Here is a 14278-nt window from a genome sequence, read left to right as displayed (position 1 = left end):
AAACAGAGTTTTTAAAGATATTGTCATGTTATTATTATGTTATGTTATGTAAGGAACATTCCTCGCTGTCATATCGATCATATCGACAGTAACTGACGTCACGCGGCCTCTTGCCTTTGTCTTACCCAGCCTACCCACACCATTTTTGATCCAAGATGGCGACTGCATGATCCGAGAGTATTCCTGGATCTCGTAATACTTAATGTGACACGCTTTTGATCGAAAATTCTTTAACCATGGAGGTTGCAGCCTCTCACGTCTGCTGAATATAAGTATTATCACTAAAGTTGGACAAATCACCTGAATACATCAAACTCAAACCAGATCATTGAAGCGAAGAGAGTTGAGTAATATAAATCCATGTTTTTTCTTAGGGTTATGTTTGTGTACTTTACTAGTTCACCTAAAGCTGTATCGTCAACAATTGCTCATCGAAGTGGTGGTGAATATTGGTGGATATTTACCAAGTCGGGAAGCGGCGTGGTAAATATCCACCCTTAGATGAATAATTATTTCGTTTCGTATACCACACAGAAGCCAAAAAAATTAGATTATTTTTGTCAATATACCAAAATATGGTCGGAAATTAAATTTATGATGTATAAAAAGCACTATTCACCTGGGCAAAGTTTCCACACAGCCCCATCATTACGCATCCATATTATGGGGCTTTATTATTCAATGTATCACCAATAAGATTTGCATGTATAACGAAGGATGGGGCTGTGCGGAAATTTTTCCTTCACCTGATATATACAAAATGGGGTCATGCATGTGGAAGTCCTGCTCAACATATTCTTACTCTTAAAGCTGAGTGAATTTTGTTGTCTCACACTGATTGTCAACTTTTTTTCATAGAAACTTTAACATTACCTTGTCCAGTTTCCAAAAAATTGTACAGTTTTGGAGTATAAAATGAGCACTTTGCCAACTCTGGATAGTCGAAAAACCACCTATATCAGTGATCAGGATAATTGTGGGGAAGAGGACATTTCTGTTGTCACATACAACATTCTTGCAGATTTTTACGTTCAAAGTGCATTGAAAAAGGGCAGGTATAAGAATTGCCCTGAAGAATATGTTACACCAAAACAAGACAGGAGCTGTCCACGACACAAGCTACTTATGAGAGAGGTATGAAAAAAGTTCGTACAGGCAGTGTGAGAAGCTTGAGAAGCTGTTTATCAGATGCATTATGCATCTATCTTGTCAACAAAGTATGAGGGCTGTAATAGTAAAATATCAGCCTTAGGTCTCCACAGGTAAGTTGTGCTTGATCTTTACCAGAAAAATGGTAATGGAGGGGGAGGGGGGGAAGGGAGGGGGAAGATAATTTTTAAGTATGATACTTAGCAAGCCTGAGGTAAAAGAAATTTATTCCATCACCAGAAAGTTTGCGTAATTGATCAAATCAGCCAAGAACTTCTTTGATAGGTGATCAATTCCTTTACTCTCATGACCTAAATGTTTGATTCATCATTGAGGAAAAAAATTAGATGCTAGTCAGCCCTAAAGGTTAAAAGGTTTATTAACCCTTTTGACTCCCAGATCAAATTTGTTATTCTCCTCACTGTCAGCCATACAGTTCTTATGATGTTAGTTCAGAGAATTTAGTATTGGATCAACGAATTATCCCCAAATTGATATTTTTCTTTATTCTCATCACTTATCTGGTTGATATTTTATTGGTGTTGTTAGGAGAAATTCTGTCTTGGTCACTCATGACAGTAAAAGGGTTAATAAAGAATATTGGATTATTTACATTATTTTTTTCATGTTTTTCAGCTTCAGTGGTTAAATGGAGACATTGTCTGTTTACAAGAAGTGGACCCAGCCTACTTTGCAGGAATCCTTGAAGAAGTTATGTTGTCCTTAGGGTATAAGGGACTGTTTATGCAGAAGTCTCCCTGCACAGGTCGACAGGAGGGAGTAGCACTGTTCTTTAAAAAGGACAAGTTTGAACTAGAACAGTCAAAAACATTAGTTATCAATGACATTGCATCAGATGCCTCTTTAGAGGCGGAGTGTCAAAAATTTGGAGAAGTTGTGATATTTGCAGCAGTAAGGCATAAAATTACCAATGTGGTGCTAGTGACAGGTAAGATATTGAGCGTTGTTGGTTTTAAAGATGTGGACTTCTCTCTCAATACTTTGATTCCCATGAGTGACCATAACAGAATTTCTCCTTATAATATTAGCACATTGGCAAGCAGACAAGTGACAAGATTAAAGGAAAATATCAAATAGGGATTATCAACTGATCCAAAACCAAATTCTCTGAATTGACACAATAAGAATTGTATGGCAGACAGTAAGGAGAATTTCTAGTGAGATTTTGAGAGTGAAAGGGCTCATTTATTCAAGTTGATTTAGTAAGACTTGCAGGAAATATCTTTTTGGGACAATTGCATTTTGTTCATAGGCCAAACACTTTACTTTCACAGTGCCTCTGTCTATCCAACAGGGAGTGTAAATGTGTAATGGCAAATTTTCAAAGAAACCTGACAAAATGCTAGGGATCAACCTGAAATAGACTAGGTACCTACCGAAGACTAGAAACATTATTCACACTTTCTCAGGCTCCAGAAACTAGGAGATGCTCAAGAAGATGTGCTGGCCAATGTTACATCACCTGCCATATGCATGAGGTCACACTGTACAGTGGATGGTCTCCCAAGTTAACCCTGCAACTCCCAAGATCTGATTGTTAATTCTCCCCTCTTGCTGCTACCCATTTCATTGTAAAATTGGTTACAAAAATTTAGTGTTAGATCAAGATAACAACTTCTAATCGATAAGTTTTAGTATTCTCATGGATATTGTAAGAGTAGTTACATGGTAATTATGTTAATAGGTTTATTTTCTTCCTGTTCAAGCTACCACTCACATTTTATGGAAAGATCTCCTTGAACCTGTCACGCAAATCTGTGAAGTGTCACTTGTTACACAAGCCCTTCATGATATGGTTACGTCACTGAGGTCACAAGGAAAGCGTGTGGCCTATATCCTGTGTGGAGATTTTAATATTGAACCTCACTGTCCTCCTTACAGTCTCCTAACCACTGGTCATCTCAGCAAAAATGAATTCTGCAAACTCCAAACTGTTGATTACTTGCGATTCTCGGCAGATATTCCAAAGCCAGAGCAGGTACCATTCTTTATGCCTTAAATGATATGAAGATGTTAAGTGGTGGGCAGTCAGGTGAAATTTTCCATCATTGGACAATTTTGTGTAATGAATCAGATAAAGAAAGATTTCTGTTACGTTCTGCTTCCATCTCTAGGTTCTTCCTGAACAGATTACACTTTTAAACAAAGCCAAGAACCATCTCCATTGTCCACTGACACCTCTCCAGAGTGCCTACAAGGTGGTGTTGGTACGTAGGGGGTCTTGGTCTCTGGTCATACTTTCTTGAGAATTTTTCTTTTTTTGGTATCAGTCTTATCAAATGAATATATTAGAGGAGTTTGAGCCTTTGCTAAACTTTTAATTGGTGGACGAGGCTTCGGACGAAGCTCAAAGCGTAAAGTCTGGGTTATCATAGTGCCCAGTCTACTGACTGAACATCTCGAACAGCCCAGCACTAGCCATTATGAAATCTCTTTTATGGTCAGCTTGAATTAACAAAGGTCGAATTAACACCAGGGTTATAAGGTTGTCAAGAATGTTATGATCGCAAGAAAAGGAAATATTTTAATTCCAATTCGTTTTTCCTAAACGTTATTTTAAGCATTTCGTAAAATTGATTGTAATATCCGTAATAATTCCTTTATTTTTTAGGGTTCTGAGCCTGAATGCACAGGTTTTGAGGATGATGCGAGTCGCTTGTGGACTCTTGACTACATTTGGTTTGATTCCGAAAATTTGCAAGTTACATCAGTTCTGGAAACCTTACCTGCGTCAGCAATCGCTGCGTACAGAGGTTTTCCTAATGAGTATTTTTCATCAGATCACTTTTCTTTGAAGGCGAGTTTCAAGCTAATGTGTTGATAATGAAAACAGCCTGTTTCGACGCTGTCATCTGAATGAAAATCAATTTTCATCATCTTTTCCTTTTTGAAATTGCACACTGTCGCTAAGCGACGGTGTACAATTGGTCGTTTAGCATTATTGCAATTGGTCGTTTGGCATTATCAGATAATTTTTTTAATCCTGCAGTATTGAAAATTGTGAACGTTTTTTACTACTGTAGATCATACATTAGCGTAATCCTCAAAGGATTGCTGAAAAAAGTTTTTTTTATTTCTCAATAAGGGAAAAATAATAGGAGCTCCAACAAAGCCTACTTTTTCAAGTGACAACTTTATAATTTCTCGAGCTGGAAAGAGGTTCATTAGACCCGAATGTCTTACGAAGACAAGCCGCAGTTTCTGAACGAAAAAAAAACAAAACAAAGAATGCCTATGGTAACGAGATGGTGGTGGAACAATACATTTAATAAACTGAACAATAACTGAGCACCTGTATTTTAAAACTTTGAACTTTTTGTGGCCGTTCTGTGCAATACGATATCCCGAAATGGCCTGATTTTCCGAACGTCTGAAAATGGGAAACCCGATGGCAAATTGGGCACATTTCTTCTTCGAACTTAATACTGTGTAGTGTATTGAGTGACTGTGGCAACAAATTACCCTACCAACAATATTTTACTTGAAAATCTAAGAAAATCGTGATTTCATTGATTCCACGCATGGGTCAACATTCGCTGTGTGACCGTGGCCGTGGTAATGTCACGAAAGCATACATGTGTCTTGACTTAAAACTAACATTTGCTTGGAGACTGGGACGTAGTATTCACGCTTTAAGTTGGTTACACTTACCTGAACGTAGAAAACTTTTAAAATTAGGTCATAACTTCCTTTAAGAGGAGATGAAGTGTCTTTGAATCATTAGGGGCAATTTGAAGAGATAAATTTATTGGCTGTCTAATTTGCGGTCAGACAAGCACACGCCCTTTGTGGTATTAGTTCAACATGTGGGCTCTACTTAATTAATTGTTCGCTCTTTCACCAATTAACGCGCTGAAAATATTGTAAAAAAATTAAAGTCAGGAATAGAAGTCTGTGATGTTGTTTAGAAGTGAACCTCCGCATGTCCGTGATAACTTATTCACGCTGGAAAGTGAGACAGCTGACGTTTTTAATGCTTGAGGAAAATATGGAACAAGTCGTCTTGTTTTCTTCTCCAATTTGATGTTATTTACAGACTTGAATTAATGTTGTTTATACCCACTGCACCTAAATCGAGCCAAAACTAGACAGTAATACTGAAATGAGAGCGTGAAAACTGGGTACTCGACATCTGTAACGTTCACCTTCCCAGCTTTTAAATAATCCAGAAGGTTTGATTTATATATCTACGCAGTTCTTGGAGCTGAGCGCTAGTCAAAGATTCACCCTAATAGGAAGTAAGGTCATTATTATTTCTGGCTTACGAACAGCTTTATGTCACCCACGAGAGAAAACATTCTTTTTAATAGTGCGTTGGAGAGAAATAGATACTTTATAGGCGTACTGCGAATGAAGGCGTTTTGCTTTTCCCCTTAACTGAATCATGAGTTGTGCCAATTACAAAAACATGTACATGAAGGCCACCGACTCCATGCTCACGTCATTTTACTATCTCATGTTGAGCAAGTCATGGGTGACTAACGTGATTAGCATTCATGACTGGGATGATCTCACCATTTGTTTACAGTGCAATTTTCTTTACCAATCCTTGATTTATCTAAAACATTTTGACAAAAAATGTCAAATGAGTGGTTCATAGAACAAATGTTGAAATTATTAGAGAAAACAGGAAATTGGATTTTGAGGAATTCGCCCTTTTCGATGACGATATGACCTGCATGGCCTCGTTTTGAGACGTTTTGGTCTTCTGGAACATTAAATAAATTATATACCTTTCATTCTTAGCAGAAATGTTGGTCTCCTGTAGAATACACAGCTGGTGGCGTTACGTTATACTTTGGTAACCTCCGCTTATAGCAAGTTCTTGGACAGGTCACGCTCTTCTGTTTGTCACCAGAGACCGGAAATTCCCCCAACTTGCCATTTTGTAAGTTGTGGTGTCCTAAAAGAATTTCATTGATAATTATCAGTAGATTTTTTGTGTTTTCATCGAAGTAACTAATCCTATTTATTATTGAGATACTCAAAGTGGTTTGATTATTTTTGAAGACGTTAGACATCTAGAAATGTGAAAAATTTTCTGCTTCCATTTTCACAAGGTGGGGCGACTGGAAACGAAAACTGTTCTCAAATATCAGTTGGAGATAGGAAAATGAAAGGCGTTTGCACACGATTTCCTGACAGTAGCCGCGGAACTCAACAGACAAAACCGGATTAATGGGCACGGCCAATGGTGTGGGAATCATGTGCGGTTTCTGACGGATTTTACAACCGGTTTTCTTACAATGGTGCTCCAGTCTTCACTTGTCCTCTACCCGATCAAAATGTCACAGAAATTCGTTAATCTCTCGCTGAGATTACTTGTATTTGCACTCATTCTTGTGGTGGAAAGCAGAAGAAGTACTTTCAATATTACACGATACACAGAAGGTGATCTTTTTCAGAACATAAACTCTTCCAGATCTTGTAATGAGAGTGGTGCAAGATGCGTCCTCGATGGAGAAAACTCGCCATTTTGCGGGTTCAATTGTTGTTATTGTAACTGCGAGAGAGAGAAACCAACCTATCTTCAAAGCAATGGGACGTGTCGCTCTGACGAGCAACTAATGTCTATTTTGAAAGCTCAAAGTGTTATTCAAGGTAAGTCATCAGTGTACGTGGAGAATCTATTTTAAGTCTCGACAAGTTGTATTTTATCGACACGGCACGAGCGGGTCATGTTGTCAGTGTTGTCGGAATCTCGAGCGGTTCGACTCCTTCGCTCGGTTCCGTGGATCCTGCTGCATTCGCCTGGTATTATTTTTAAAGACCTTTGTTTTTATTTCGTCTGATCTGTGATTTGCTTCTTCGAAGTACCAGTATTTGCATTCAACCACAGTCTCTATTTTGCTCTATACATATGGAGCACACATGGCGACAAACACGACAGACTGAGACGTTAAGAGGCGATGATAGGATCCGATAAAAGTCATGATCACATTTTCAGTTGCCACATCGCTGTTCATAGTCTACGCTGGTTTTCCGATCATGGCGAATTTTTTCGCTAATGTCTCAAACAGCTGATTGCAAATATTTGTTACACGTCGAAATCAGCAACGCCTAATTGTGTTTTTATCTGTTTTGCTTAAAAAAGCACTTGGAGTGTTTTTTGACCCATGTTTTGTATTAGGAGCGCTTAAGACAAGATTTTGCTATCAATTGTTTTGGCAAGCGATCAGATTTGTCGTAGTAAGTCCGTATAGTTATAAAGCTTCTTATAACGCTACTACGGGTTACTTATTTAACTCTGTTGCTTATAGCGAGGAAATCGAAAAGTTTACTCTAGAGAACAATAGTGAAAGTTAAACTGGTATCAAGGTAATATACAACTATGCACAGCGCATATTCGATCGAAACTTCGACAACGTTTTCGTGATGGACTATGGGAGGGAAATGAATGAAACTTTGATGGCTGGAGACGTCGCTCCAAGGTCATTTATCAAGTCTATTTACTCAACCACAGATTTTTATCGCTATTGGGGTTTGATTGACAAGTTTTATAAAAGTTTAGCTTAAAAAGGCAGAAGGAATTGTGTGATTCATCAAAACGTGGAGCTGTTTTGTAGGTTTTCGGAAAAATCGAATCTTCAATTGATTAAGCCGGTTGTAGGATATCATACTGCGGAAACGCTGGCGGAAAATTGATATACCAGTATTCTCATTATTTACGGTTTATGTGCAAGTCGTAATCTCCTTGTAATTCGTTGCGTCGGAAATGCGGGATACAATGGGAAATGTTAAAGATTTTACATATTTGGGTGAAGAACTGAGTCCTTTGCTGTAGAAATGTGATTTTTGTTTTCGGAATGCAATAGAAAAGTGGTCCGGAAAAAACCTCTTTCCCAGGCTCCTCTCTTTCTTTCTCTACTTTGAAAGCTCTCGAGAAAGTTATTTTATTAGGGGAGGAAGAGAAAGCACTTTGGGAAAGAGTTTGTTAAGACGTTTCCTATGCATTCTGGTGCCATAGCGTAGTGTGGATCAAACACCCCTTTTTATAAGTTGCCTTGCCTAGCCTTGCTTTGCCTTGCCTTGCCTTGCCTTACCTTTCCTTGGAGAGTTTTGATCATTCGTCTCAAACGTGATAGGGACGCATAAAAAAACTGTTTTAAAGTTAGGGAACGTTTTAATAAAGCTCAGCACTGACTGGACCTTCGCTCGTGCCTAGCTGGAGTATTTTTGTTCATTCGTCTCCAATGCGATAGGGGCGCAGTTAAAGACTGTTTTAAAGCTTGAGAGCGCCTTAGAGAGTTTGGCGCTGATCGAAGCATGACCAGTATGAGGAATTAATCTATAATACCTTTGCCTGTTAGGTTGTGAATACCGTGCTGTTGTGGGCGACAGTTATCGCCAATGTCACCGTGAACTTCTCGCAACTCTTAACACAAGACATCCTGGGAACAGAAGCGTTTATTTGTGTCCATGGAGCCAGAAACCTACTGTTGCCCTTATACATTTTAAACTTACCAAGGAGTTGTCGAGATGCGAGATACTACCGAAGGAATCGCTTTATCTTGATGGTAGCTGGGAAAACTTTTTATCTAATGACAAACCTCTTTCGACACTATCTGTCGAAATTCATCCAGATCCTAACTATGATGAGAACAAGCTATTTCTCAAAGTAAGTTCAATGCAACTTTTCACGCTATATTAATGCCATAGGGAATTTTGAAAACCCCTTTATTTTCTGTCAGAAAAGGTGAACGTGCTACGTTTATCAGGTTCGAAAAAGTGCTTAGGATAGTAGTTTTGTTGTTTAATAGGCTGCTATGTTCCTGTTGTGAGAAAAGGAAGACTGAGAGAGTCGTTGGTATTTTGCGGAAGAACAGTTCAATATGCTTGACAGCAAACCTTCTCCCTAACCATGAGAAAAAATTGAATCTAAGAAAAGCATCCATCAAGGGATGGTTGACGGTTTTGTTCTTTTCCATTGCATTTCTATGTCCTTGTTCTTGTGGATTGGTCGAAATGATAAGTGGCCGCTTCGTGATGGTAGAACAACCTTTTGTCGTTCAGTCGTTAGCGAGAGAGAATTGCTGTAGGTTTAGGATGTTAATGTACTTTGCCACGACAATCTTACCTATCTCAACATCTTTTTTTATTTGACATTTGTGAAGTGGACTAATGACATTGGAAAGCAGTACGATGGACGCATTTTCTCGCTCAAGTTGCGGTGTCATGGAGACGAAGGAAACGTTTCAAATTCTTGTTTGTTTTTCAAGAAGAATGGATCTCGTAAGTATGATGCTCTTCATATCTCCAATGTCGCAGAGCTATATAGCAATCAATTGATTGGAAACAGTTTTTAAACCAATTAACTGATCTCTATAACCATGATTATAACATTGGCCTAGAGCGAGTCTCCGTAAAACTTAATCTTTCTTGGTTTGTAATGTAATTATGCATATTTTTCGCGTCCTATAGTTACTGACATCATACCAACCTCAAAGCCATCGGTTAAAAGCACGCGTGTCTCAAAGCCATCGGTAAAAAGCACCCGTGTCTCAAAGCCATCGGTTAAAAGCATCCGTGTCACAAGTACTCCTGTCCAGCGGAACACTACAACAGGTGCAGAGACGTCATCAGCCTCGACAGAAATCAATTTGGTTTCGTCAACCGTGCGCACTCAGATTATTATTGTAACGTCACTCAAGAGCCACCAACAGAAGTTCAACATAATTTTCATTGCCTTGGTGGCTCTGGGTTCTGCGTTGATTGTTGTACTAACCTGCTTGGTCGTAATTTGCATCGTGTGGAAACGAAAAAGGTATGCTGGGTAATCATCAACCTCGTTCCCAAGGCTTCCCCTCCTTCCGCTCCCTAGAGCGAGAGAAAATCCATATTTATAGGACTCGCTTTTTTTGGTAAACCTTTAACCTCAAAGAGTGACTAGCATCTAATTTCTCCTTACGCATTCATGTCATGAGAATAAAGGAAATGATCACCTACTAAAGAAACTCTTGATTGTTCATTAGACAAATTCTTCTTGTCAGCACCTTATTAAGTGTATAGAGAACAGTGTGGAGAATATAAATGTTGATGTTAGGTTGTAAAGAGTTAAACCATGAAATACGCTTTAATGCTCCTTCGACTACATTAGGCATAATAATTCACATTATTTTTTTCTCATTTCGCGAGCGGGCGGTATTCTACAAATCCTGCAATCTGATTGGTTCCGAGAGCGGGCAGTATTCTCCCCACAGCGGGCGGTATCCGAAAAAATGTTTCTAAGTTTTCTTGGAAGCCTTTTAAATCTCCGTTTATGGAGAATCTAGCCGTAATTACAGTCCTTTATCATTCAGGTTCTTTTCGCAACCATTTGTTAGGTTTTAGAAAAAATAAAAATGTCATTCACCAGCCAAGGTCAGTCCGTATTGGGAAAAACTGTGTCCTCTGTCTTGTGTACCTAAGACCTCGGGCACAGTTTTTCCCAATACGGATCTCCCGTCTGTTGAATAACATATATTTACTTAAGTTGTGTTGACTTGCAATGCAATCGTTAATGTCTTGGAATAAATGTTTATAATTTTTTAAAACTTCGAACAACCCTCTCTTTTTCAAACTTTGTCCAAAGTTTTGATGCTAGGTGTTAAAAATCCTATCTTCTCATAGTTATGTGAATTAATCTGAAGTTAATGGTGTGCTAAACAGAAGTTCAGCAAACCAATTTCATGATGTGAATTTTGTGTCATTTTTTTGCAGACGTTTTGCAATAGCGAAAAGAGCCAAACCTGGTAAGATTCTATTTTAGACGTTAAAAAGATAAAAAAAAAACACTGTTATATCGTGATATAGACTTTGTTAACCAGAACATTGGCTTTATTGTGAACTTCCTGAAATCTTAATCCAGTGTTGGGTTCAAGGCTTGACCAGGGTAATTTTGCTTTGTCCTCAGGCAGGTGGCTTCACTATCAAAGTGCATCTCTTTACTTAGGAGTGCAAATGGTATCTGAAATTTTTTCGGGGGGGGGGGGGAAGGGGAAATACCCGCGATAGACCCACATACCCTCCAGGAGGGATAACAATACCAATAGTTCATCGCTTGAGTTATGCAAGTGTGTTCACGTATGCAGACTTCCGTTGTTTATCTGTCCCCCCCCCCCCTTGTTTTCATCATATCCTCGCACAACTCCAGTCCTTTTCAAATATGTTACGACCAGTGCAACAGATTTTTTTTTTACCTTTGAAACATCCAATAAAACCTGTCAAGACTTCCTCGGGTTTTGGAACTCTTAGAGGGTACTATGACATGATTTTTGAAGTTTGAGGTAAGGAAGCTAACCAATTTTAACTCTTCCTATCAGCAAGTAACCCTGTTTACGAGCGAGGGGCTTCGGACACGTTAAAAATGGCGAAACTTTCGGTTAGAAGTGGCGAAGAAGTCGAGGAAGGACTAGAATATCAGCCACTGGTGGAGAACACCAAGCCAGCTGAGCGCTCAGACAGTCTACCGGGATACAGATCGCTGTCTGTTGGTCAGAGACCCGCTAACGGTAACAATCCAGGGATTCGTTCGTCCAATTACCTCAGTTTGATACAGGATGAACCTCAAGATGAAAGAGACTATCAAACGCTGGTTGACAACGCCAATCCACAGGTTAGCCAAAGCTTAACTTTAATTGTTAAATGTAACTTCTCCAAAATAATTGCCATTTATTTCTTTAATCCTAGTTTTGAGAATTCAGTCGTCGGTGCATTTTCGGTTCTGAGAGGTTTTACATTTAGGTTTGTCGCCCCACACTCGTTAAAACGATAAATTATGAAGACGAACTCAAAGTGTCACTCTTCATGTCAGACATGACACTTAACTTCTTAACTTTATTCTTTAGAAACTGGAGACCGTTGATGAAGAAAAGATTCCGGACTACCAAGAACTAGAAGAGAGAACTGACAGTGAAGGTGTGTGAACTTGTCTTCCTTTTCATTGGGTGAAGGTCCAATTCATGTCAGCAGACGCGGTGGCTTAACGGTTAGCGCGCTGGACTCCGAGTTGAGAGGTCTGAGTTCGAGAGCTTACCGGGTCATTGTGTTGTATTCTTGGGAAAAAAAAAATTTATCTTCACAGTGCCTCTCTCCACACAGGAGCATAAATGAGTTCAAGTGAACTGTTAGGGAAAACTGACGAATGCCTCACGGGGGGGAGGGGGGTACCACCTTCGATGGACTAACATCCCATCCAGGGGGGTGTAATAACACTCCTAGTCACTTCATGCTGGAGGGACCGGGATAATCTCCGGCTGGATGGACGACGTGGCTCGAGAGTGGGTAAATACCAATTTATCTACGATGTTAAGAGACCATTATTCTCTCTTTTACTTGGTTATCATTATTTTTATTGTTATTTTATATTTCAGATTCATTTGAAACGTCTCCTCACCATTCTGTGGATTCCTACTCGGATCATGAAGAACCTCCAGCGGACACGATTCTGAGGAAAATAAAATATCCTGCAACAACAAAACAACCCGTAAATGGTTTGTCTTCAGACTTTCATGATTATGATGAACCAGAGGGTATTATTGTTCTATCAGATAATGAGGATAATCATGAACAGGCAATCAAAGACAATACTGACTTCCACGATTATGCCGACCTGGATGATAATCCCGAGCAGGCAATAACAGACGATGTTAACTATCACGATTACGCTGACCTGGACGATGACGATGATGAGGTGGATAACAAGAACTGTCACGTGGTACCCGATGAAGATTCTTCGTGCTATCATGACTATGCCGATCCTGACGAGTAACGAAAGTCACGTACTTTTTAAAATGTCTAGAGGGAGGTTAGGCATTTTAAAACATCGTGGTATCCGAGAGTGCGACTGACAGTAGTTAACAACAGGATTCATCTTAGTGAAGTTTGGAAATTGTCATCAACTTCGCCAGCATTGTTCATGAAAAAAATTACAGCAGAACTCTGTCTGTTTGCTATCAAGATGTTTTGTCATTTGCCATTGTCATTTTTTTTAAATAACCCAGTCTACAGTCGTCGTAAAAGTAAATCGAGGATTGAGAAAAACTACAAACTTGCTCGAAGTTAACTACAGTTCAATTTTTATCGTGTATGTTTAGTAGCAGAAATTGCCGGCAAGAACAGATCTGCTGCATTCTTGTGGTTTCAGATTGGCCAGCGACAATCTGAAGATCTTCGGTACTAGTGGTTCTCCCAACAGCTCCAACGTCCTTGTTTACAAAAAGAATAGCCCTTGTCAATGACGTTAACTCTTCAATAGAGGACATGTGAGGGATGCGGTTTTAAGGGCGATTGAGGATATGAGAAAAGACTTAATGACAAATTCTTCTGAATTAGACACAAAGGGATACGACTTATCCTACCCCCCTCTAACTTATACCGAAATTTATTTTGTTGTCTATACTAAGACTAACGAGATGTATTTAATGGAAAATGGAAAATTATTGCGATGGCAAAACTTTCTGTCATCTTTTCTTTCGAGATGGAAGAGATTTACTTTGCTTTCTTAAGACAGACATCGTTTTAGATGTTTGAAGGAAGACTGCTTTAGGGATATCGAATCTATATTCGTATATACGATAACTTTGATAACCCTTGTGAGATAAGTAATTAAGATTCAAATTAAACGAAGAATTCTATTCTGGCAAATATTTTTAACGAAGACTGATCATTTTACTCTCCTTAATAGTTGTAACATTCGCGCAAAGTGAAGGCTAACCTGAAGAGTCATTAATAAGAGACATGACACATGTGCCATCTCTTAAACTTTCAGAAGCTTAAAAATGTATTGAAAGCAAAGTCCTCTCAATAAGGTTAATGTAATGAGATATAACATAACAAGCACAAAATGTTTTCCAAAGTCCGTTGATCAATTTTGACGTCAACCTCTCAGATTAATATCAAATCCTTTGGTAATGTTGATCACGAGGTCGTAAAAATTATCACAAGGGACATGCTATACTCAAACAACATTTATAATACAGATTCAATTATGAAAACACTTTGGGGGAAGTTAGAATGACACAAGAACTTACGCAATTTGTTGTGGATAAGTCGCGAAACTCTTTAAGCTTTATGTTTCTGGCGGCGCAATCTAGTGTCAATTGTCTATAATTAGCAGGATACAATAAAA

The 14278-nt window shown here is 38.9% G+C and overlaps 2 protein-coding genes across 3 annotated transcripts; both read left to right on the top strand.

Annotated features, from left to right (window-relative positions):
• The first annotated feature begins 107 nt into the window (after nt 1-107).
• Nucleotides 108-5060, top strand: LOC113684117 (uncharacterized). 2 transcript variants are annotated; one of them, XM_027201454.2, is made up of 6 exons: nt 108-342; nt 859-1134; nt 1786-2098; nt 2877-3148; nt 3285-3377; nt 3782-5060. In XM_027201454.2, exons 2-6 carry the CDS (start codon nt 916-918, stop codon nt 3989-3991), a joined length of 1107 nt encoding a protein of 368 aa, XP_027057255.2. In that variant the 5' UTR covers nt 108-342; nt 859-915; the 3' UTR covers nt 3992-5060. The 2 variants fall into 2 exon arrangements, with proteins under 2 accessions (XP_027057255.2, XP_027057254.2); XM_027201453.2 differs by lacking the exon at nt 108-342 and having other exon boundaries at nt 777-1134.
• A 924-nt stretch (nt 5061-5984) lies between these two features.
• Nucleotides 5985-13794, top strand: LOC113684112 (uncharacterized). Its single transcript, XM_089207663.1, has 8 exons — nt 5985-6771; nt 8481-8788; nt 9285-9402; nt 9592-9934; nt 10870-10901; nt 11472-11764; nt 11997-12066; nt 12522-13794. The coding sequence occupies exons 1-8, from the start codon at nt 6417-6419 to the stop codon at nt 12917-12919; spliced, it is 1917 nt and encodes a 638-aa protein (XP_089063789.1). The 5' UTR covers nt 5985-6416; the 3' UTR covers nt 12920-13794.
• The last annotated feature ends 484 nt before the right edge of the window (nt 13795-14278 follow it).

The sequence above is a fragment of the Pocillopora damicornis genome, chromosome 5 (assembly GCF_964200805.1).
Source record: "Pocillopora damicornis chromosome 5, jaPocDami1.2, whole genome shotgun sequence".
Lineage (NCBI taxonomy): Eukaryota > Metazoa > Cnidaria > Anthozoa > Scleractinia > Pocilloporidae > Pocillopora > Pocillopora damicornis.
This window is presented reverse-complemented; position numbering and strand designations above follow the sequence as displayed.

Bases quoted from the DNA above. Each gene is read 5' to 3' on its own strand.
- LOC113684117 (XM_027201454.2), top strand. From the start codon at position 916: ATGAGCACTTTGCCAACTCTGGATAGTCGAAAAACCACCTATATCAGT. The intron at 2,099-2,876 runs GTAAGATATTGA...TTCCTGTTCAAG, and splicing joins CAATGTGGTGCTAGTGACAG to CTACCACTCACATTTTATGG. The intron at 3,378-3,781 runs GTACGTAGGGGG...TTTATTTTTTAG, and splicing joins GTGCCTACAAGGTGGTGTTG to GGTTCTGAGCCTGAATGCAC.
- LOC113684112 (XM_089207663.1), top strand. From the start codon at position 6,417: ATGGTGCTCCAGTCTTCACTTGTCCTCTACCCGATCAAAATGTCACAG. The intron at 10,902-11,471 runs GTAAGATTCTAT...TCTTCCTATCAG, and splicing joins AGCGAAAAGAGCCAAACCTG to CAAGTAACCCTGTTTACGAG. The intron at 11,765-11,996 runs GTTAGCCAAAGC...TTTATTCTTTAG, and splicing joins TTGACAACGCCAATCCACAG to AAACTGGAGACCGTTGATGA.